The sequence below is a fragment of the Leptodactylus fuscus genome, chromosome 4, assembly GCF_031893055.1.
Source record: "Leptodactylus fuscus isolate aLepFus1 chromosome 4, aLepFus1.hap2, whole genome shotgun sequence".
Taxonomy (NCBI): domain Eukaryota; kingdom Metazoa; phylum Chordata; class Amphibia; order Anura; family Leptodactylidae; genus Leptodactylus; species Leptodactylus fuscus.
The window spans coordinates 184,510,897-184,535,332 of record NC_134268.1 but is presented as its reverse complement, the minus strand read 5'-3'; the positions used below and the strand labels follow the sequence as shown (position 1 = coordinate 184,535,332).

The following is a 24,436-nucleotide window of genomic DNA, read 5'->3' as shown; positions in this document are numbered from 1 at the left end:
CTGTGTACTAGTTCTGTTCTGTATCTGGAGTACAATGAAGTATTATATCCCTTTATTTCTTTTGTTCTTTAATCATGCCCAACAAGAAAGCGTTGTCTTGTCTTCCTTAGATTTCATTTATATGCAGCCTTGTGACACCATATGAGGATCAGCTTAGCACAGCACCAAGCGGAAAAACAACTGTGTAGCATAGTGGTCCATTGTTGGTCCAGCCAATATATTGTACACAATGTTATTTCCTTTTTTTTACAAAACCGTTTTCCCTTCTAGATCTGATGATAGTTTATTAGTTGATGCAAGAGTTTATTGTAGTTCATTCCTCTAGATGTATTGCTGTGATATCACTCAGACTGATATTAGATGGCAGAGGCGTCTTTGCACTCAGATCGCAAGTATTGGCGACCAATGTGATCCAATCTGTAGAGGACAGGCATTGTACAAACTAAGGTTCTCTCACAGACTACTGTTAGGTCTTGGTGTTCTTCTACTGTCCACGCTAATAGTTCCTCACAAGGTGCAGTTATTGCAGGTCTCCAGGACCAAAAAGCCCATTGACATGCCATCCATCATCTGATAGGCGCTGTTACACTGAGCATTGATGGTTGTTTACCTAAATCTGTTCAGTCATTCCCAGATATAAGCCCATTTATTGCTGTATACTAGCCAGGTTGTGGCATATATAATACTCACCAGGTTTTATCTGTGGAAGTGGTTTGATGAATTTTGTACAATCTATTTCACACAAGCTCCTCCACTGTGCAGAAGGGTCGCTTACAGGTGTAATGTATATTTTGTACGCTATTGATCTAGTGAAGTAAGTTTTCGGAAATTTGTGCAATCTTGAAAAGGCACATCATAAATTACACTTACATACACTCACCGGCCACTTTATTAGGTACACCTGTCCAACTGCTCGTTAACACTTAATTTCTAATCAGCCAATCACATGGCGGCAACTCAGTGCATTTAGGCATGTAGACATGGTCAAGACAATCTCCTGCAGTTCAAACCGAGCATCAGTATGGGGAAGATTTGAGTGCCTTTGAACGTGGCATGGTTGTTGGTGCCAGAAGGGCTGGTCTGAGTATTTCAGAAACTGCTGATCTACTGGGATTTTCACGCACAACCATCTCTAGGGTTTACAGAGAATGGTCCGAAAAAGAAAAAACATCCAGTGAGCGGCAGTTCTGTGGGCGGAAATGCGTTGTTGATGCCAGAGGTCAGAGGAGAATGGCCAGACTGGTTCGAGCTGATAAAAAGGCAACAGTGACTCAAATAGCCACCCCAAGGTAGCCAGAAGAGCATCTCTGAACGCACAGTACGTCGAACTTTGAGGCAGATGGGCTACAGCAGCAGAAGGCCACACCGGGTGCCACTCCTTTCAGCTAAGAACAGGAAACTGAGGCTACAATTTGCACAAGCTCATCGAAATTGGACAATTGAAGATTGGAAAAACGTTGCCTGGTCTGATGAGTCTCGATTTCTGCTGCGACATTTGGATGGTAGGGTCAGAATTTGGCGTCAACATGAAAGCATGGATCCATCCTGCCTTGTATCAACGGTTCAGGCTGGTGGTGGTGGTGTCATGGTGTGGGGAATATTTTCTTGGCACTCTTTGGGCCCCTTGGTACCAATTGAGCATCGTTGCAACGCCAAAGCCTACCTGAGTATTGTTGCTGACCATGTCCATCCCTTTATGACCACAATGTACCCAACATCTGATGGCTACTTTCAGCAGGATAATGCAATGCCATGTCATAAAGCTGGAATCATCTCAGACTGGTTTCTTGAACATGACAATGAGTTCACTGTACTCCAATGGCCTCCACAGTCACCAGATCTCAATCCAATAGAGCATCTTTGGGATGTGGTGGAACGGGAGATTCGCATCATGGATGTGCAGCCGACAAATCTGCGGCAACTGTGTGATGCCAATATGGACCAAAATCTCTGAGGAATGCTTCCAGCACCTTGTTGTATCTATGCCACGAAGAATTGAGGCAATTCTGAAGGCAAAAGGGGGTCCAACCCGTTACTAGCATGGTGTACCTAATAAAGTGGCCGGTGAGTGTAGGTTCTCCATTTATATCATCTACCTTTCCTCCAACAGAAAAGCAACCCAGCAAACCCAGAGAAACCATGACGATATTGGGCACAAACACTGACCACCTTAGCAAAGCTCACAATAAGGAATATGTTTGTACAAACAACTTGATAAATTCCCTTAAAAATATTTTCAATTGTTGACAAAGTAAGGCTAGGTTCACACCTGTGCCTGCCATAAAAAATGCAGACTTTTCTCCCCACATTTTTCTGCCTTTTTTTGGGCGGAAACCTGGCAGAACCCATTATAGTCTATTGGGTTCTGCAGGTAACTGCTTTTTGGTATATTGCCAGTGAGAGGCAGTCGAATCAGGGTTTGGGGTCGTAGCGAGTAACTCAGAACCAAGGAGGAGGCTAACATGATCTGATTGAATCGGAGGGTAGATTGGCCCATGTAATAAAAGAGAAAAGAGGAGTGAAGTGCAGCAGAGAAGTCCGGGTTGCCTGAAATTGGAATCATAGGGCCATCATTACGGAAAAGTCTCTGCACAGCACCATGGAGTCGCAGAACCAAGGATCTGACACATGACATAAGGGAGCGCATGGGTCATACTGTCTGACCATAATCACTTACGAAACCATAGAAGAGCAGTGAGAGGGAGAGGGCTCAGTGACTCCCCTGGGCATCCCAGAGCTTAGAATGCATGGAGTCGTGCCAATCAAGAAAGCAAGCCGTGACTGTAGCCAAGAAGTAGCTAGAGCAGTCTGGGAATGCCAGATCCCCTGGGTAACTGATTTTTAAGCACATTAGGTTTCCATTCTTTGGGTCCCCAAGCGAACCTGAACAACAGAAACCCAGGTGCGAACCTAGTATAAACGTAAGGATTCGAGTGACTTTGGCAAGGCTGAAGTTGTGATGACTAGACTACTAGGTCGGAGCATCTTCAAAATAGAAGGTCATGTTGGGTGTTCCTGGAGTGGTTAGTACCTCCCAATGATGGTTCTAAAACTGCCGGTGAACCAGCGACAGCACCATAGGCGCAGGATCGTGTACCTTGCCCCACTGCAAAAATTGGTCAGTAATGATTAAAGATCGCATGACAAAGAGTAGACCTGCCTTCCAGATTCCCCAGTTTTCAATCCAGTTGAGGATCTGTGTGATGTGCAAGAAAAATGCCCAATCCATGGTGACTGTACCTTACAGTGTTTCACGTCCGTTCTATACCATGGTCGTCTGAATGTAGCCTCGCAGGACAAAAGATGTGCTTCTTAGATGTTGATATCAGATCCCTCAGTAAACCTTCAAAGCTCTTGATGGGTCATAGCTGTTGGCAGAATAACAAGGACCTACATGATATTGTTATTGCTGATCAGGATACAGTACTTCAGAGATGAGGAACCGTCTTCCAAGCCTCTAGATGTATTCTTAATATCCGTTCAGACTGCAGAATATATGACAGCTTGTCTTATCTGTTATATGTAACGTCTAGTAGATTCTTGGGTTACTCATCATGCCTGTGCTACAGAAGGATCCACTATAGTAAATATAATAACCCGGTATATTTATCCTTCCATTTCATGCTTGTATCAGGTGCTGGCTTTTCTATGCAGACCTGGGCTAGAAGTGTAATTGTTCATCGTTGCAGGTTTCGCCTGGTCTCATGCTGCGTCCATTCAGCAAAATCAATGTCCCTTTACAGAGGGCTATTATCTGCCATGTTCTGTATGGCTGGCACCTATCTGTAACTTTTTCTTAAACAAAGGGCAGGTTGTTTCTTTTTTACCATCGTGTGCAATGATTTACCGGGAACGCTGAAACCAAATGACCACCTGACAAATTACCTTGCCGCTAAACGTCTAGAATATCGTGACGTGATGTATCGGCATCGTTCTGCCATACAATAAGGCTGTCAATATGGGAAAATCACTTTTGTCCGTTCCTACAATGTGACCAATCTGGCTGTCTGCTCGGCTAATCTCTGCTTTCTTTTGTCAAGGAAAGGAAGTGCTTGTGTGTATCTTTCTTCAGCCGGTTTCCTTTTTTCTCAGTTTACAGAAAATCCCCTAGATATCGCCGCACGAACCTACGTGTACGAAATCACCGCATCGGACCTTTATATTAAATGTAGGCATCTACAGGGGGAGCTTGTGATGCATTGCGGGGCGTTATATAGGGGGTATACAATGGCGGGTTAATTGGTTTTTAATCTCTGCAGAATTTCCAAATTAAAAAGTCAGGATGATAACCGGGCTCAGCCGGGAGAGACCTCCGCTTTGTGTTAATACCGTCCTGTGTTTGTAGAACGGGGGGACATGGTGCTTTTGCAACGGAGTTACTGTAATGAGAGAAATCTCCCTTTATCGGAGGCGCCGCTGAATATTCATAGCACTAATTACTTTCCTTTTTGTAATCTAACAGATTTACTTAGTAAAATATGCCTCTTAGCACTTGTTATCTGGGCTGCCGACTCCCGGGAGCCTCCAATGTATTCCTGAATTAATGAGTGGTTTTATAGCATATAGGGTGAAAGAAATCTCTGCAGCCGATATACAGTAAGTGGAGGCGCTGCTAGAGAATGATGGATTGTTGCTTATGGCTACTTAGAATAGCTAGCGGGCTATCTGCTGCCCCGTATCATCATAACTATGAACTATGCAGGCAGTGAAGTGGATTAACCATGGTGCCGCGCGCCTCTCTACACTACATAAGCTCCGTTTTCTTGTATGCTTCACGCCTTAAGAGTGTTTACATTATTTATACACTATGTATCCCGCAGACTGGAGCAGACGGATCTCTCACTATATAGTACACCATGTATTTCCATTTGATGCGATAAAGTAGAGAATTCAGCAGCCGGAAGCACAAAGAATTTCATCTCCTGTTCTTACCCAGGAAGTTTCCGTGTCTTACAATTCCAGTATTGCTTACTAACGATAATTACACTTCTTAATTACTTTTATTATGTAAATTCCCCTTTGTCCTGTATTTTTCTACAATTGAGTCAACTACAGAATTCACCAGAACTTGGGACTTTTAGTACTTTGCATTCAAAGTTTCCTAGTTTACAAAAAGTGCCCAAACTTCTGTGAAAGAAACATCCATAGAAAGGTTGGAAGATGGAGACAATCTGGTCCGGAGTGCTGGGTGATGGTTACTAAGAAGAAAGGAAGAACAAAGCTGGCAAAAAGAAGGTTTCTTTCTATGGAGAACACCACACGTAAACTTCACACATAGGTTATGGTCACCTGAATCAATCCACGTGTTCCTCTTGTGAACTGCTTCTGTTGCCGATGAGGGCATTAAAGGGATTCAATCATTAAAATGATATTTTTTCTCACTAACATGTTGGAATAGCCTTAAGAAAGGCTATTCTTCTCCTACCTTTAGATGTCTTCTCCGCATCACCGTTCGGTAGAAATCCCTTTGGTATGCAAATGAGTTCTCTTGCAGCACTGGGGCAGTCCCCAGAGCTCAAACCGCACTGGGGGCGTCCCAAATTCTGCAAGATAAATCTCCAGCGCCGCCTCCATCTTTGTCTGGAACAGCCTCTCTCCGCTGTGTCTTCTTCCAGCACTGGCTTCAAACTTCTAGTCATGTGAAGTCGGCTCTGCTGTCAGGCCTCGGGCAGAGCCAACTGTGCATGCCCGCGGCCATTTTCTTGTGGCCGCTTACCCCAGCTTACTGTGTAATCAGCCACAAAAAAATGGCCGCAGGCATGTGCAGTTGGCTCTGCCCGTGGCCCGATGGCAGAGCCAACTGCGCATGCGTAGAAGTTTGAACCTAGCGCCTGAAGAAGACGCAGCAGAGAGAGGCCGTTCCAGACGAAGATGGAGGCGGCGCTGGAGATTTATCTCGCAGCATTGAGGACGCCCCTAGTGCTGTTTGAGCGTTGGGGACCGTCCCCAGTGCTGCAAGAGAACTCATTTGCATACCAAAGAAAACCCAGATTTCTACCGAACGGTACTGAATAACATTTTAATGATAGAATCCCTTTAATGGTGAACCTCTATGGAGCAGTGACAACATCCTCATCACTCCAGAGAGTCATTTGCCTATTGACAAACCTGCGATATCTCAGCAACGGAGGTGACCCTAACCTACCTCATTTGATGTGCTGAGTTCTGCAGAAAGACTCCCTTTAAAGAGGATCCATCACTTCCATTATTATATACAGTATATTTAATAAGTAATGTTGTACTATATGAAATCTTTCTGGAATATCATTACTTTTACCCCATATTGGACTTCCTTCTAGAATTTAGAAATATGTGTTTTGTCACCATCCCCTTTATTACAGAGGTGTTTCTTAATGCAGTCTGACATGACACTGTGCATAGGAGCACACTCCCACTTGGTAATACCCAGATTTCCATTCATTTATATTTTGTCTGAAGGTATAACAGAGGGACAGTACAATGCACAGTTCTCAAATATGAAAAAAAAAGCGCCATAGAGGTGATAATTTTCCTCTTGTTAGATCGCGACCTATGGATCCTGTGTCTACCGATGGAATGGAGTAGCACTCGGCCAGACTTTCCTGGTCCAAACCTGGTCAGAAGATGGGACTCCTTGCATCTGTGATCTGTATACTAGTATGAGACAATAGAGCCATGAGGAGACAGTAGATCCTAGATTTAAAGATCACTATGTTATAAAGAGGTTCAGACCAAGAAATACGGCTGATTTCTGGACCAGATTTTCAGGTCCATATGGTCCTAAGCAGTGGGACGCCCAGCGATTGAGATAAATGTTACATTTCTTAACGGCATTCATTTTTTTTTCACCATTAAGACCTGAAAAGTGGAAATCTCTGGAATCGTTTCTAGGACCTATACCCCCCACTGTTTGTTATCTAGAGTTACATTTATATTTGTAACACTTCTAGAATGCAGATGTTCCCAGATGATCTTCTCTAACAATGACTGACAACACTCCGATTAGATTGCTTTATGTGAGCAGTAATTGGACTTTTTCATCTTTGGCCAAGCTGATGTGCTAATCGGTTGTCTTCGTCCTAATGTAATACACCCACTGCTGTAATTGGCATCCTCCACCGGTGAGACCATAAGATGTCAGCTATTCTTCTGTGTAAAAAATTACAGCACAGAGATTTTGTTTCTTGGGACCCGGCCATATCTGTCTTCAGACATCTGGCAGCCAAGTTATCCTGCAATAAAGGAACCTGACATGCATAAAAGGAAAAATATTCTAACAAACTAATTATAGTTAGGTGCAGTGAGGTAAATACGCCTGAAACGTCTCTGCGGACCACACAGGAAGTAGACGCTGGTCTTCAGATTAAACGTTGCTTTACGTTGTCTTAATATATCCAATTCCCTTTCCCTTAACTTCCCTTGAGTCATTCTATGAATAAGATTACCAGATCTGTCCATCTTTCATAAAAGTGACCCAGATTTTAAGGAGAAACTTGCAGAAAGATTCCAGGACATCTGAATAATGTCCTATTACAACATCACTTAAAGATCAAGTGAGTGGTGCCCACGACGCCTTAGAATTGGACATCACCTGTCTACTCGGCGGATGATGAAAACGCTCATAGACAGGAAGACGCAATCTATTTTCTTTTCCAGTAACTCTATGTTTTTGGAAATATATTTAGCGGGCACACTTTTTTGTTCTATGTAAGATGACTCAGTGGAGAGGGATTCATCAAAAGGAATAAAGGGTTAGCTCTACCTTCGTGAGAAATTTTTAGATTAAGCAGGACTCTGACTCCAACAGCCAAAGTCACTCAGAATCCGTATAGATTTTCTCAGGCTAGATTCACATCTGCGTTCGGATTTCTGTTTTGGGTGTCCATTTGGAAACGTAATCCGCATAAAAAAGCGATTACCTTAGGAAACCGGTGGGCCGCATTGACTATAATGGGGTCCTTGTGGTTTCCGCGCAAAAAATGCGGTGAGAAAAGTGCTGCTTGTGGCGCTTTTCTCACTGCATTTTCATGTAGAGAGGGGAAAGGAATCTATAATAAAATTTGTGAACGGCCCAAGTCTTTAAAAAGCCAGTGATTGAAATCCAACGAAAGTAAATACAGTCCTATGAAAAAGTTTGGGCACCCCTATTAATCTTAATCATTTTTTGTTCTAAATATTTTGGTGTTTGCAACAGCCATTTCAGTTTGATATATCTAATAACTGATGGACACAGTAATATTTCAGGATTGAAATGAGGTTTATTGTACTAACAGAAAATGTGCAATATGCATTAAACCAAAATTTGACCGGTGTGAAAGTATGGGCACCCTTATCATTTTATTGATTTGAATTCCCCTAATTACTTTTTACTGACTTACTGAAGCACAAAATTGGTTTTGTAACCTCAGTGAGCTTTGACCTTCATAACCAGATGTATCCAGTCATAAGAAAAGGTATTTAAGGTGGCCAATTGCAAGTTGTTCTCCTATTTGAATCTCCTCTGAAGAGTGGCATCATGGGCTACTCAAAACAACTCTCAAATGATCTGAAAACAAAGATTGTTCAACATAGTTGTTCAGGGGAAGCATACAAAAAGTTGTCGCAGAGATTTAACCTGTCAGTTTCCACTGTGAGGAACATAGTAAGGAAATGGAAGACCACAGGGACAGTTCTTGTTAAGCCCAGAAGTGGCAGGCCAAGAAAAATATCAGAAAGGCAGAGAAGAAGAATGGTGAGAACAGTCAAGGACAATCCACAGACCACCTCCAAAGAGCTGCAGCATCATCTTGCTGCAGATGGTGTCACTGTGCATCGGTAACAATACAGCGCACTTTGCACAAATAGAAGCTGTATGGGAGAGTGATGAGAAAGAAGCCGTTTCTGCACGTACGCCACAAATAGAGTTGCCTGAGGTATGAAAAAGCACATTTGGACAAGGCAGCTTCATTTTGGAAACAAAAATTGAGTTGTTTGGTTATAAAAAAAGGCGTTATGCATGGCGTCCAAAAAGAAACAGCATTCCAAGAAAAACACATGCTACCCACTGTAAAATTTGGTGGAGGTTCCATCATGCTTTGGGGCTGTGTGGCCAATGCCGGCATCGGGAATCTTGTTAAAGTTGAGGGTCGCATGGATTCCACTCAGTATCAGCAGATTCTTGAGAATAATGTTCAAGAATCAGTGACGAAGTTGAAGTTACGCCGGGGATGGATATTTCAGCAAGACAATGATCCAAAACACCGCTCCAAATCCTCAGGCATTCATGCAGAGGAACAATTACAATGTTCTGGAATGGCCATCCCAGTCCCCAGACCTGAATATCATTGAACATCTGTGGGATGATTTGAAGCGGGCTGTCCATGCTCGGCGACCATCTAACTTAACTGAACTTGAATTGTTTGTCCAAAATACCTTTATCCAGGATCCAGGAACTGATTAAAAGCTACAGGAAGCGACTAGAGGCTGTTATCTTTGCAAAAGGAGGATCTACTAAATATTAATGTCACTTTTCTGTTGAGGTGCCCATACTTTTGCACCGGTCAAATTTTGGTTTAATGCATATTGCACATTTTCTGTTAGTACAATAAACCTCATTTCAATCCTGAAATATTACTGTGTCCATCAGTTATTAGATATATCAAACTGAAATGGCTGTTGCAAACACCAAAATATTTAGAACAAAAAATGATTAAGATTAATAGGGGTGCCCAAACTTTTTCATAGGACTGTATGTAACTATGCATATAATTAACCATACACTAGTAATAATTGTAAATTATAGTCAGCAATAATTATATTTTGAAGACTTAGTCTGTAACTTTTTTTCTCTGAGGTTTCATTTCAACTCCGCCACAACTCTGAATCTAAGTCCCAAGTTTTTAAAGGATTAAACAGATTTATTCATTGAAAAATTCTAATGCGTTTTGCAGTAAATACCCCTGCTCACATAAAATAACTTGTAGACCGTTGTAAAAAGACAAAAAAGAAAATTCACAAAACTATACAAACAGGCAGAGGGAAGATAATACAATAGGAGGATAAAATAAATTATACAATGCAGCCCACTTTATAGAAGTTATGAATTTGAAGTGGTTACAATGTAAAGAAGTGTATCAAAACAGAATGTGCACCAAAAAACCCAAAACGGATGAGAAGGGTTTTGCAGGTTAAATAGAGTCAAAAACTGCATTCTCATACCTGAGAATGGGTTGCATTGGTTATAATGGTTGCAGGTGGAACAGACAATACCTTACCCTATGGCCAATGCCTACGAGTGCTCAGCAGTCCTCTCTTTGCATCAAATGCTGTTCAACTTTCCCTAGTGCCCTACCACAGCTTTCCTCAATTGCCATTGACCCTAAGCATTCTGTCTGCTGTGAGTGTCTCTTTACTTAATCATTTGTTCTTATTAGCCAATACACAGAGAATGGAGCAGGCAGCAGACAGCTCTGTTCTCTGGGTAGCGGCCAAACCAGGTACTACTCAGCTCCTACTCACTTAAATGGGAATTAAGCAGTTACTCGTTTCGGACACTACACTGATAACATAGCTGTCTGCTTCCTGCTCCTTTATCTGTGTATCAGTCGCTAAGAGTAGCTAATAGATGGAGGTGTCAGATCCTGACAGATCTGATATTAGTGACCTATCTTTGGGATAGGTCATCAATATTTTAACTCTCCTTCAAAAAAAAACATTTAATGACTTGCTCTATAGCAATATCCACATGCAGTCTTTTTTTTAGTGATGGACATTGTGATTATCCGGTCAGGAAATAGAATGTCCTATTTCTCACTGTTTTCAACTGATCACTCTTAGACTCAAATTCACTGATTCTGGCACAGATAGGATTTTTTCTCTAGCCCCCACCATTCCTGAGCAATCAATGCAGTTAGTTTTGGTGCCTTATATACTGTCTAGGCTCTGTGCTGTCAGGAGGGCGGTGTCAGGCAGGAGCAGACATGGGGTGTGATTCTGAGCTCTGACACTGGCTGCCTCTGATTGGTGTTCTGAATAACACCCCCTGCCTGACACCGCCCACCTGACATTACAGAGCTTACATAGCACATCAGGCACCAAAACTAACTGCGCTTCTTGCACTGGAATAGTGTAAACTATAGAAAAAATTCCAACTGTGCTGGAATCAGAACTGGTGGAGGTGGTGAAAGGTCTTCTATGATACAGAGATTCACATTGTATTCATATTCATCCCCTAAATAAGAAGGAGGAATTTGTCTTTCTTCTACAATACACTTTCAAGATGTGACTTGAAGAAGACCCTAACTGGTATATTATTTGCTGTGCATATGGATTATTATTACTATAAATAAAATATGAACCTTTCCTTGCATCATGTATAAGGTGTTGCGGTATTTCTGCTGCTATATACTCTGTGTTTGTTCCTGGATACACCTCACAACTATAATATTGTAATGCAAAATAGAACAAATAATGCTAGTGGTAGCCACAAAACACTTTGCCTGTACGGTATAACTGTTCTTATTGCTTGGGAATGCCTCGGACTACTTTCCTTCTTATATACGACTTGTTTGAAGGACAGAAAAGCTATGAAATGTAAATACTGATGTAATATATGTCCATCTGGGGCTGCTTTGCACAGGATCTATACATCAAGAAGAGCTGTCTCCAGATGACGTAAAATATATGGAGATACTAGATTTCTCCCAGGCTCAGAGGCATAAAAAAAACAGTATACAGTTTGTGTTGGCATGAACCTAAGTACCCTGCATTTGGCGGTTCTCCAAAGACCACAGGTTTTATGTCTGTTTCATCACAGGGAAAACTTCCCAAGAAAACACAGGGTTAGGAAAATTGCTGCTTTTGTAGTCTTATGATCTTATAGGACGGTGTTGCCAGTACAGCAAGTAATACATGTATTTTTTTCTATCTCAAGCTTTGTCATGTACTAATACATTTTGTTACATGAACAAGCCTTAAACGTAAGTAATAAACATAAGGGCTCATTGACGCACGTCTTAGGCCCGGTTCACATCTGCGCGTGAGTTTCTGTTTGGTGAGTCTGCTTGGGGAATGAAAACCTAATCCGCAGAAAATAACAGTTACCTAAGGAAACCGGTGGACAGCATAGACTACACCGCCCACTGGACTCCTAAGCCCAGACTGAGCAGGAACTAAAATGAAAATTTTCCTGAATATTAATCTTCACAGGTTTTATCATTTTCCCACAGATGGCCATATATGATTTTATACTTCTTGTAAGGTCTGGATTCACCTGTCGGACTAGTATCATATACCCTGAGACACTGACTGTTGTCCTATTCTTTTTCCTTTGCTTTTACAGTCAGTGATGAAGAGGAGTTTAACTGCACGGAAGAGTCCAGTCCAACAAATTCTGAGCACACATCAGACACCGAGGTAATCATCTATCACATCACATGTTGTACTTATTGTATGCTGATCTCCGTATATGTATTCCACATAATAAGGTGCATACGCCCTAAACATGCCAATATAAGATCATTCACAAGTGTATTTGGCATCTGTAAAATCCGAATTAATAAAAGACACTGTCCGATGACATAGCCCAAAGATAACTATGTGGAGAATTCCATAAATGTAATTTCTTTAATCTTCACAGTGTGAATGTTTAGATGTCCACGGCTGTTTGTTATCCTATCCCTAATCCTCCATGTCGGGTCACTGTTATGTCAGCGGGGTAGATGAGGAAATGTTCTCCTCAATGGATCAACAAAAACAGTCAAACCAAAAAAATCTATTTTATTGTACCCACAGCACCAGGTAAAAGCAGCGCATATCAGGTAAAAACTCTAGCTGCGCCCCTCACGTAGTCCCAAGCCTGGCTTTCACCTGACGCTTTCTTCAGGCACATGTGAGCATTCTCCTCTATACGCCATTTATATTCACTCTCACAGTCTTACATCCAATACTATTAGAACAACAGAACAGCTTTTTTATCACATTATTTTCCTGAATACTTAGCCCATAATAATCTACTAATCTGGTGTGGTGGTATCATGCCAGTACAAATCTTCACTCATTATCGTGACTTACTTAAGGCTAAGGCCCCACGGGCCGTATCCGCAGAACTAAAGCGCTGCGGGAAGAACCGCTGCGTGAATGTATTGCGGTTCTTTCCGCAGCGCTTTTAAGAGAAAGTTCACAGTTTTCCTCTGCGGACTTTCTCTTAACATTATATCTACGAGAAAGCCGCCGGCGTTTCTGTAGATATAATTGACATGTTACGATCTTTTCCACAAAGTGGGAATGGGATTCGCATGAATCACATCCACTTTGCCTGCACTATTCAACACCGCGATTTGGGGCCCTGGCCTAAAAGGGTTTTCTGTCTCCAATGTGGTTTCTAATACCAATGTCCTTTCCACAGGATAGGTTGTCCGTATCTGATCGGTGGCGTCCCAACACACAAACTTCACATTGACCAACTCATGTGGATGTTCCTGGTGCCAGAAGCTACTGCAGCGGACAGGGCCAGAAGCAGCTCTCATCTTATTTAAGAATCAGAACCAGAACTGCAGTACCTCGGACCATCACTATAGAGTGGACAGGGCTGCAGATCTGCATCTATTACTTGACTAGTAGCAGAGCTGCTTCTACTCTTGTCCAATGTAGTAGCTTCAGACGTCAGGAGTCAGCTGGATCAGCAGATCCAAGCAAGGTCTGAGAGTCAGATTCTTGCTAGTTGGATACTGATAGCCTATCCTGTGGAAAGGTCATCAGTATGAAAAACTACCCAAGGTCTGGAAAACCCCTTTAATTACTCACTGACTACATTTAAAGGGGTTGGTCACTTTCAGACCTATATTATTGTTTGTGTACTAAAAAGTTGTACAATTTTCCAATATTCTTTCTGTATCAATTCCTCACAGTTTGCTAGATCTCTGCTTGCTGTCATTCATTCTGTTTACCTCTAGTGGATGAAATTCTGACCATGATCATGTGATATACGGTCCATGGTCATGTGATGTACAGTCCATGGTCATGTGATATACAGTCCATGGTCATGTGATGTACAGTCCATGGTCATGTGATGAGCACACAGGTGCTGCTCGTTATAGTCACAGCACAGTAATCAGACATCTGCCTGGTAACGAGCTGCGCACCTGTGTGCCCGTCACATGACCGTAAAACGTAAATCACATGACCAGGGTCAGACTTGCATCCACTAGAAGTAACAGAATAAATGAGCAGAGATCTAGAAAAATTGTGAGAAATTGATACAAAAAGTATATTGGAAAATTGTAGAACTTTTTATTATACAACCAATAACATTTGTCTCTTAATATTGGTTTGAAGGTGGACAACCCCTTTAACTCTGCAACATCATCTCAAAAAGCCTTTGCAAACTCTGCAACTCCATGGCGATTATACAGTTGCAGGAGAGCTGGACTCCTCATAGAGAACGCATGGATGGTAATAGATGGTACTCAATGAGCACTGGGTGTAGCCACCATGACACTTCTTTCTTTGAACCCAGTGGTCATATGATAGTTAAACCATACCCCTTGACCCCTTGACTAAACTGTAAACCTCAGCTAGCCTTAAGTCAATGGTGGAGCAGGGTTTTAACCCCTTTATTTCCTACAGGATTTCTAAAAGACTGTTTCATGAACATGCAGAAAATGCTGCAGCTGATAAACAAATGAGGCCTGGATCATCTACTGTTCACGTTTATCTTTTATTACTGGGTTTAACCCCTTTATGGCATGCAGCATACTATTCATACTATTACAGCAGATGTTATGGTAGTAAATATGGCATCCTGCAGTGTCTGTGATCAAAGATGTCACCGTTCTCCGGCACTTAACCTCTCAGATGCCAGACGTGAGGTCAGACGTGAATTGATCAAAATGGCAGACGTTCCCCAAAATGCGATCAATAAAAAAAAACACTACCTGCCAGTAAAATGACTGCTTACCTAGATCTGTACATGGAATTATAAAATAATTTGTGTCATAATATGGTGACACAAATAACAGTTTTTTGTTTTTTTTAGTTCATAATTTTTAAAGGTATTAAAATCTGAAAAATAAAGATGGAAATTTAGTATGACAGCGATGGTACTGTGAAGGGTGAAAATATCTTTTGGAAAATACATGGCTTGCAGTTCAAAATCACATGGGTGAGGGGGAGAACTGAAACTGATCATCAGCACAAATCTTTAGCTTCTTATAGCTTAAAATTGTCTGTTAAGCAGCAAAGATGGAAGCTTTAAGACAAAGGCTTTTTAGCCTCAGCCTGCCTTGTGACATGACGTAATAAGATCATATGCCTTACTGCTTGTCTGTGACTATATATACTTGAGATACTGTACAATAAAGTGTGACACTTGAATAACTGACAGCTGTGTCTGTTGTGTGTGTCACCCGAGCGCTCGTAACTTCCTCTTTTTCAATTAGGCCTACGACAAACATAACCTAGGGGGTCTTGAGCCCCCAACAGTACTAACCTGCAGAATGTAGGTAACATTCCACTTTACCACACAGTGAACACCGCAAACCTGTCAAAACATTTTTTTTTATACATTACAGTACATTGTATGGAATATTAAATGGTGCCATTATAAAGTGCAGCTTGTCTCACAAAACGTAAGCCCCTGCATGACACTGTGAATAGAAAAATAAAAATGTTTCAGTTTTCGGAAGGCATAGGTAAAAAATCAAAACATAAAAAAATGAAAATTGCCCTGTTCTGAAAGGGTTAATTTAAAGTAAACCCTAATTGTCTGCCACATGACAGGATAGTTGTATTAATGAGAGCACATAACAACCTACCATTGCCTTAAAGCGTACCTCCTGCTACAGTGATGGACTGATTTAGTATACCCACCTGCAGATGTTTTTTTTACATCTATCTATCTATCTATCTATCTATCTATCTATCTATCTATCTATCTATCTATCTGGTATCTATCTATCTATCTATCTATCTAGTATCTATATATCTATCTATCTGGTATCTATCTATCTATCGCCTATCTATCTATCTATCTATCTATCTATCTATCTGGTATCTATATATCTATCTATCTGGTATCTATCTATCTATCGCCTATCTATCTATCTATCTATCTATCTATCTATCTATCTATCTATCTATCATCTATCTATCGCCTTAACGCTTGCCTTAGAAGATATTGTAACACAGGGTTTCCCAGTGTCCATGCTGAGCAGAAGAGTGTGCTTTCTATATGGAAAGCCTTGGCAGCTCCTACTAAAATCTATAGAAGCAAATGCTGGAATCTAGAAGAAAACACAGAATACAAGGCTTCATTCTTTTGTCCGCTTGTCTATACAGGACACAGCATGTACGCTGACCAGTCCATGCAGCAGCATCTCATAGGGACATCTCTTTCAGGCCATGAAATAGTACATCAGTGTGTCCTCACGGTAGCAACACACCAGCGTCACCTACCTGTTGTTCTGATCCGTAGGAAGATCAGAACTATTTATTATTACTATTTCCTTCATTGTATTTCCCATTCTATTTGTAGCCATTCTTTGGTTTGGCTAAAAAAAAAAAACACAGCAAAATCTTCAACTAAAATAGCAATTTTTCTGCAACATGGGGCCTTAGCCTAAATTTGCATTATATTTCAGCATACAATTACTTTTATCATCTCTCCATATGGCCTTATGAGCTAAGTTTAAATCCTATGTAGTGGTTATTGACTTCCCCATCAGCTAGAATGAGAGTGGACATGGATTTGCTCTGACAATCCCAGCTTGTCTTTGCATTTCCTAGTTGGCTGTTCATTTGCCTAGCCAGATATGGACTGTCCTGGCGATAAGTTGATATCTCGGAGTTTCTCACCCAGTGGTGATCACATAAATGCTGCACCAGTTAGTTTTGCTTTCTTAGACAACCAAGTTTAAATGAAATTTCCACCAAAAATAAAAAGGTAATATGGCTTTTGAATGCTGATGACCTAACCACAGTATAGGTCATCATTATCTGGTCTATGGGGTCCGATTCCTGACCATGTACAGATTAGCTCTTCTGGAAGCCTCCAGGCATCAGAGTCTGCAGCAGTGGATGGCAAGCGGGTGCAGGATGCTCCCATTTACAGTCAAAAGAGTGGCGCTGCAATTCGTCTGAACAACCGCTATATAGTAGACTAGGCTGCAGCTCTGCTCCTTTTACTTGAATAGGAGCAGCCTGCACAAGTTTCCTGTCCACTGCACCAGTTTCTGGAGACTGGTGCCTTGGTGTTGGACCCCCACAGATCAGATACCGATCACCTATCCATGCTTTCAATACTTGATGGCTTCATCCCTGCAGTCAGCCCTGTGTGCTGAAATATTTAGGAGTCCTCTCCAGTATGTGTCTGATGTTAGGAGTCCCTTGTGAGTATACTATACAGCAGGGGTAGGGAACCTTCGGCTCTCCAGCTGCTGTGAAACTACAACTCCCAACATGCTCCATTCACTTCCATGGGAGTTCCTGGAACAACAGAGCAAGTATGCATGCTGGGAGTTGTAGTTTTGCCACAGCTGGAGAGCCGTACGTTCCCTACCCCTGGTATACAGCATATGGACACTTTACAGGCTGACTGTCAGGAAATGCCCCTGGTTACCATTATAGTGATTTTGGGGAACCTTTTCATATTATTCACTTTGTTACTTCTTTAAGTGGAATTTTCCCTTACATCTTACTATTGCATTGTACTAACCAACTCTTCTTTCCTCCTGAGCTTTCCTGCAGGAATGTATTTATATCTCTCAGATTTAGCTTCATTTACATTAGTAACTGGCAGGTCCATTCCTCTTCTTTAATGTACAAGAAAAGATCTGCTGAGAAATAAGAAAAAAGATAAATGCAGAGAAGACATTGTTCTAGTTTATTTGTATGGGTAACAGCCTGGCTCTACATTAAATGCAAGTAAAACCTAGGGAGCGTCTGAATTTTGTCAACTAGTTATATTACATAGTGGGTATTTATGCCATAAATCTATAATACTGGAACATAAATGTAGAATAATATGGAAATCTAAAAATAAAAACAATGCAGCAATAAAACGAAGTGAAAAGAACATAGACATAAAAAAATAATACTGTAGGAAGGTGAAGCCTTTAATATTGGACCTTGATACAATGTAACACCGAAAACCTGTCCACAGTGGCAGACAATACAGAAATAGATCAATAATGTATTACATGATTGTTCCATTTATGTGGACCCGCCAACCACATGCTTTTCCAGTCCCGTCCATTCCCCATGTAATTCTCGCATTTCCCTCACTGTCATGATAAAACATTAGGTGTTTCCCCCGGGAGGAGGAAATTCACTGAACTATCTGTCTTGTTACACACAACACGGTTTGGACAGCCTGTGCGCCGCGCTTTCCAGCAAAGCCTCATTTGATGTTGTGTTATAGATAATAAACACAATCTCTATAATCCATCATCCACTGAGCACAGCTGATCGCCGCCCGTCACCGCGACTTCTAAAAAATAATACCGAGATGAAAGCACTGGCTTTCTATATTCAATTACCTTTCTACCTAATATGATTACAGGTATATATACACAACCAGTGCTTGGATATTATATACCCTATAAAATGGCTGATACGTTATATTACTCTGCGGCTATACGTATAACTGATAGTACAGTCTAAAAGTGAAGGAATCAATGGATACTTCATTACTTGATATATAGGACTTGAGGGAGGAAGCAGTAAATCAATACAGGTGACATTACGTGATAAAGTAACATGCTTTGACCTGTGGGCTCTGCACTCGATATCGATATGTTTGTTTGATGCATTGGGGTCATCGAGAAAAATCAGTCTTCCCTCTTCTGATAAGATGAAATTAGATTTTTTAACATTGGTAAAGCTGGACTCAAGTGTGGGCTTTCTTGTTAAAAAAAAATTATATATATATATATATATATATATATATATATATATATATATATATATACCGTATTTTTCGGACTATAAGACGCACTGGACTATAAGACTTTTTAGAGGAGGAAAATAGGGAAAAAAAAATTTGAAGCAAAAACTGGTAAAATATTTAATATATGGGAGTTGTAGTTTTGCAACAGCTGCAAGGCCACATTGACAGGTGACCCTGCAGCTGTACGGGGATGCATAGAGTGTTTTTTTTTTTTGCGGGTCCAGAAGTACTTTTTAGTTATACCATTTTGGGGAATATCTATTGCTTAGATCACCTTTTATTGAAAAAAAAAAACACGGTGGTTTATGATATGATTTTCTACTTTTATATATATATATATATATATATATATATATATATATATATATATTCTAGGGACAGGAGGTGATTTAGAACTTTTATTTATTTCATATTTTTATTATATATTTTTAAAGCTTTTTTTTTTTTTTTTTTTTCTTTTTTTTACTATTTTATTCCCCCCAAAGGGGCTTGAACCTGCGGTCACTTGATTGCAAGTCCCATAGACGGCAATACAACTGTATTGCCGTCTATGGGACATTCTGTCTATTAGTATTACGGCTGGTCATTGAGACCAGCCGCAATACTAATATAGCCGTGACAGGCCTGGGAGCCTCATTAGGCTCCCGGCTGTCACCCGAACAGGTCGGCTCCTGCGATATCGCCGCGCAGGAGCCGGCCTGCTACTTCACAGGTAAGGGGCCGGTGGGGACCGGCCCCGGGGGAGAAGGGGCCGCTGATACTGACCCGGCATCAGCTGTACTAGAGAGGCGGATGCCGGAGAAGGATAGACGCCGGGGACCTGAGACATCGCTGCCCTGCCCTGCATGAAGCCAGCGGCGGGGGGATGGAGGAGCGGAATAGCATCACTCCTCCCGCTGCTGGCTTCATGCAGGGCAGAGGAGCGCAGCGATGTCGCAGGCCCCGGCACCTGTAATGGCGTCTATCACTTGCCGGCTTCCGCCTCTCTATTACAGCGGATGCCAGGCGCCACATTCGGCCTATAAGACGCACCCTTCTTTTCCCCCCAAATTTGGGGGGAAAAAAGTGCGTCTTATAGTCCGAAAAATACGGTGTGTGTGTATATATATATATATATATATATATATATATATATATATATATATATATATACACTGACTTCAATGGCTTTCGTTTAATGCACGTAACATGTTGAAGTCAATAGGAGTCTTTTTATCAGCGCTGATTCTTATGCGAGTTATTGTGCCACAATCAGCGCCACATTACTCTTTGTGAACGCCCCCTTAAGGTCCTGCTGGTTGCACAGGCCATTTTTTTTTGTGGAATTTGTCGCTGCTTTTTTTTATTTTATAAAATGCAGCATCCAGATGTTACAGCTTTGTCAATGGAAATTTATGAAAAGCGTTACATACAATTCTGTGCAGAAGTTTTAGGCGAGTTTGAAAAAAGTGCTGCAAAGTAAGATTGCTTTTAATAGAGGGGTTAATTGTTTATTTTTCTCAATGACCAAAATCAAGTGAATGAACAAAAGAGAAATCTGAATCCCATCGATATTTGATATGACCGTCCTTTGCCTTCCATTAATTCTTCTCCGTACTTGCAGACAGTTTTTGAAGGGACTCCGCATAGAGGTCGTTCCCACCATCTTGGAGAACTAAGCCCAGATCTTCTGTGGTTGTAGGATTGCTTGAAGCCGTCTGGCTGTTCATGTAATACCAGACAGACTGGATGATGATGAGATCAGGGCTCTGCAGGCGCCATATCATCACGTCCAGGGCTCCTCCTCCAAAGGGCGATCACAGCAAATATTAATGGGATTACATTTTTTTTTCTTTCCTTCACTTCATTTTGTTAGTTGAATTTTATATTGGCTTTGCTATGGACTCTGACATAGATGTGGATGTAACCTAACACAGTAATCCACACAGTAACCTGTAAAACCATATGGCCGCTATCAGGGGAACAAGCAATAAAGAGATGTATATTGTAAAGGTTTGGCAGCGTATAGACCGGCCGCTGGGGGTAATAATACATTTTTTATCATGCTTTTTTCCCAATTCGGTAAGTCTCTCCAGTGTTCCTACCTCATTACGTATACAGTACTGTCTGATTTCCCCTTATACTTCAGTCAGCATGTTCTTGTCCTAATCCTGCAGTCATGACGCTTCACTATATGACGTGTGCTGGAAAAGCATTTCCTGCGCAGTCCTTCACCATAAATAGTGTTTGTTCAAACCGTGTATCCTGGCTGTCAAAACTTCCTTTGGTCCCTGCCGTCCACATCCTGCCTTATTTGCTGACCTTTTCCACTCTGTCATGAAACGAAAACTTTCTGAACTTTTGGCCAAAGTGTATTGATCCTATCCAAGTATCCTGTGAGCCTTGTACTGCATAGTCTATTAGTTCAGGTGTATGTAGAGTATGACCAGGACAGATCAGATGTGGTTTTGGTGGACGGTGTATTATACATTACAATGCAAAACTGTTTCATTTCTTAGTGACCACCAAGTTGTATTTTCATACATCAGCAGATGGATAAGGGGAAACCTACTCAGCAAACCGCAGAATGAAAACCTCTTGCCTGGGAGAAAATCAAGCCAATGTGGAGCTCTTATGTAGGACGCCATATGTGGCAGGTCACATAGGTGTCCAAGAAAGTATCCTGCTGCCAAACTTGTTTCCCTTGAGAATTATTGACTAGGGGTTTTTTTGTTTTTTTTTCAGACTCAATTCTGAATATTTTTTGCATGCCCTGAACTTGCTACGTTGTGCTTTGTAGCCAATGGTCTGGCGTCTAGGGGTAACCTTACTGAACCCCTATGTTATCTGGAGCCTAGTGCTGCCATCTTTACATGATTTCCTTTCAATACATTTGCATTGTAGACAAATCAGGTTTAGGTATTTTAGCATATATAAGTACTTAACAATTTTGCAGAGCTTTAAAGATTTTCGCCATCCATCTTAGTGGTCACGTTTTGTTATCTTGATAGGTTACCAATGGATATGACTGTGAATGCAGGAACATTCTGTGGTCTGGCACTGAGCCATGATTTCCTTATTGTGAACAGGTTATCAGGCAGGGACACTACATGTATGAGAAGATAACCCAGCCACAATAAGACTTTATGCACACAGCCGTGCTTTTTTTGCATACCTAATGTCCATACAAGCGCAATGAATAGTGGCAGTGTGATGGCCATTTTTTAAATGACCGTCACTGGACCATGATTTTCATTGGGCCTATTCACATGCCACTATCTATGTTTGTGTTTACGGCAAAAACTGCATATCACGGGCTATGTGAACATATACCTTGAATTCAATGTGTTATCAAAGTCAGCCATTTTTTGTGGTTGTGTGAATAAGCCCTAAGGAAATCATCGTCGGATTTATGACCATTCCAAAACCATAGACAGTTCCTGCATTCACAGTCGTAGCCATTGGCATCTGCTCAAGACAAGACTGTAACCTCTAAGATGTTTGTGGTGTCCATTCAGCTCCTGAGCAGACGCCATGTTTGAAGTCATGACATCTGTTTTAATAGGATTACTCAGGCACAGTAGAAATGTCCTCTAGTCCCTGGCTGAGCAGTGAGTGCTCCTGGTTTTGATGCCTGGCATGGTTATGGGGCTCATTACTATTAAGTAGGTGGGGGAGGTCGAGGCAGACAAAGGGGCAAGATACTGAGGTCCGACTCTAAATGGCCAGTGTCAGATCCTAATATCTAACACACAGGACATTAGTGGCAACCCTATCACTGCATGAAGCATAGGCTTTGTGGACTGTATACAATAGATAAGTATTCCCAACCTAATATTTTATGATTTATCAATGAGGAATAGATTAGTAAGATTCCTTCTCATGGATATCCCATTTGATCATCTGTTTATTCCGAACCCCCTATAGAGTTACAGACTGTCCATGTACAACTTACATTTTCTTCGGGAAACAGGTCTAAATCCAATCCGGCCTTCGGATTCCAGTGTCAATTATAGCAGATTTTCTGTTTTTGTGCAGTGTACTGTAGCTTATACCGTCTTTTTCACAGACTCGAGACAGTCAGCACTTTTTAGAGGTCCATCTGCTGAAATAGTTTGTTAAGCATTGGTCTGTGCTTATTCGGATAGAGAGGAGATGCCAGAGAACGCTCACATTTTATTCTGTGTCCTTGTCCTTAGGTGACCGAAGGGACGTGTTAGAAAGGTGAATTCATGCTGAAGTAGTGATGCTTATCTCACGCTAGTTATTGGTAAACGTGATGGACCCGAGAGCCGACGGCTTAGTCTTAAAGATATATTGATCGTTCCTGACTTCTAGCCGTATTTGTCTCCTATTTTAGAAATATTTTCTTGTCTTTTTCTTTCCCAAAAACTTTCTATTAGTTTTATCATTGCAAAAAGCAACATAGGTGTTATCCCCTTCTGCTACAGGGGTGTATTGATGCTTGAGAAGATACACACAAGATATCTTGTTGTTGGACCTGTTATCTGTGGAGGAAACCTGACAGCAAATGTTCCCCTGCAGCCCACATTTACTAATCGATGGTGTAAGCGTAGACAGTCTGAAGATGCACAGGGTCTGATGCTGGGTGATAAGTTGGTCTATAAGTAGATGTACAACCATGATAGTAAATCTGCTGCTTGCTAATGACATCAGTATGTTATCGCTATAAGGCCGGTTATACACTACCAAGTCTCAGACGTGACACTCGGTCCATGTGCGAGACAGATTTACTGGTCTGTACCCTATGCCGGTAGACAAACTCCTAGCATTATAGTTATCTCTGATGTTTGGAGTCCCTGCCTCTCTGCTACATATAATGGGATAGTATATAAGGGAGAGGTGTATTATCTCCTCACATAGTGTACAGGTTGGTAAATCCGGTGCACACACAGGCAGCCTTATGCACAGACATACCAGATCCTGAAAAGTAAAGGTGACCTAAGAAATGGAAATTCTGAACAATGCTGAATTCTCTAGTATGAAAACGGTTTTCTTTACCAGACAACCCCTTAAGGTCGGGTTCACACAGGGTTTTTTGGTCCGGAATCTGAGGCGGAGGTACAAAATACGGGTAGATGCGACTGGATGCCGATGCAGTGCACTGGCATCCAGTTGCGCACTCCGCTCCGAAATAGGCCCAAATGAATGGTCCTAGTTGGGAGGATGGAGTGTCTTAAGGTGGATGTCCCAAAGCGAGTGATTTCAATGGGAGCTGTCTATTTGGTCAGGATTTTGAGGCGGATATGGCCTCAAAATCCTGACCAAAATACCCCGTGTGAACTCAGCCTTAATTCTGTATATGGTCAGATGTTTTTTAGTCTGCAGCCGACTGGGACAACATACGGTATCATGTATATGTACTTTAATGTATTTCCAATAGCAGAAATACACTTAAATCTGATGCCACGTCACTGAACACCTCCATCTTTATAGACTTGATCATGCTAATTCTCTATAAACAGTTTCCATGACTTTTTCAACTTTTTTTTCTGCTCTTCAGACCTCCTTGCATGGCGGTACAGCTTCAAACAC

General features: G+C 41.5%; 1 protein-coding gene across 1 annotated transcript in view; it reads left to right on the top strand.

Annotated features, from left to right (window-relative positions):
- Positions 1–24,436, top strand: part of RAPGEF5 (Rap guanine nucleotide exchange factor 5) — a 223,278-nt gene that overhangs the window by 110,993 nt on the left and 87,849 nt on the right. Inside the window, exon 8 of the mRNA XM_075271487.1 lies at positions 12,299–12,372. Within this exon, the coding sequence (XP_075127588.1) occupies positions 12,299–12,372 (74 nt within the window). The remainder of the gene's footprint in view (positions 1–12,298; positions 12,373–24,436) is intronic.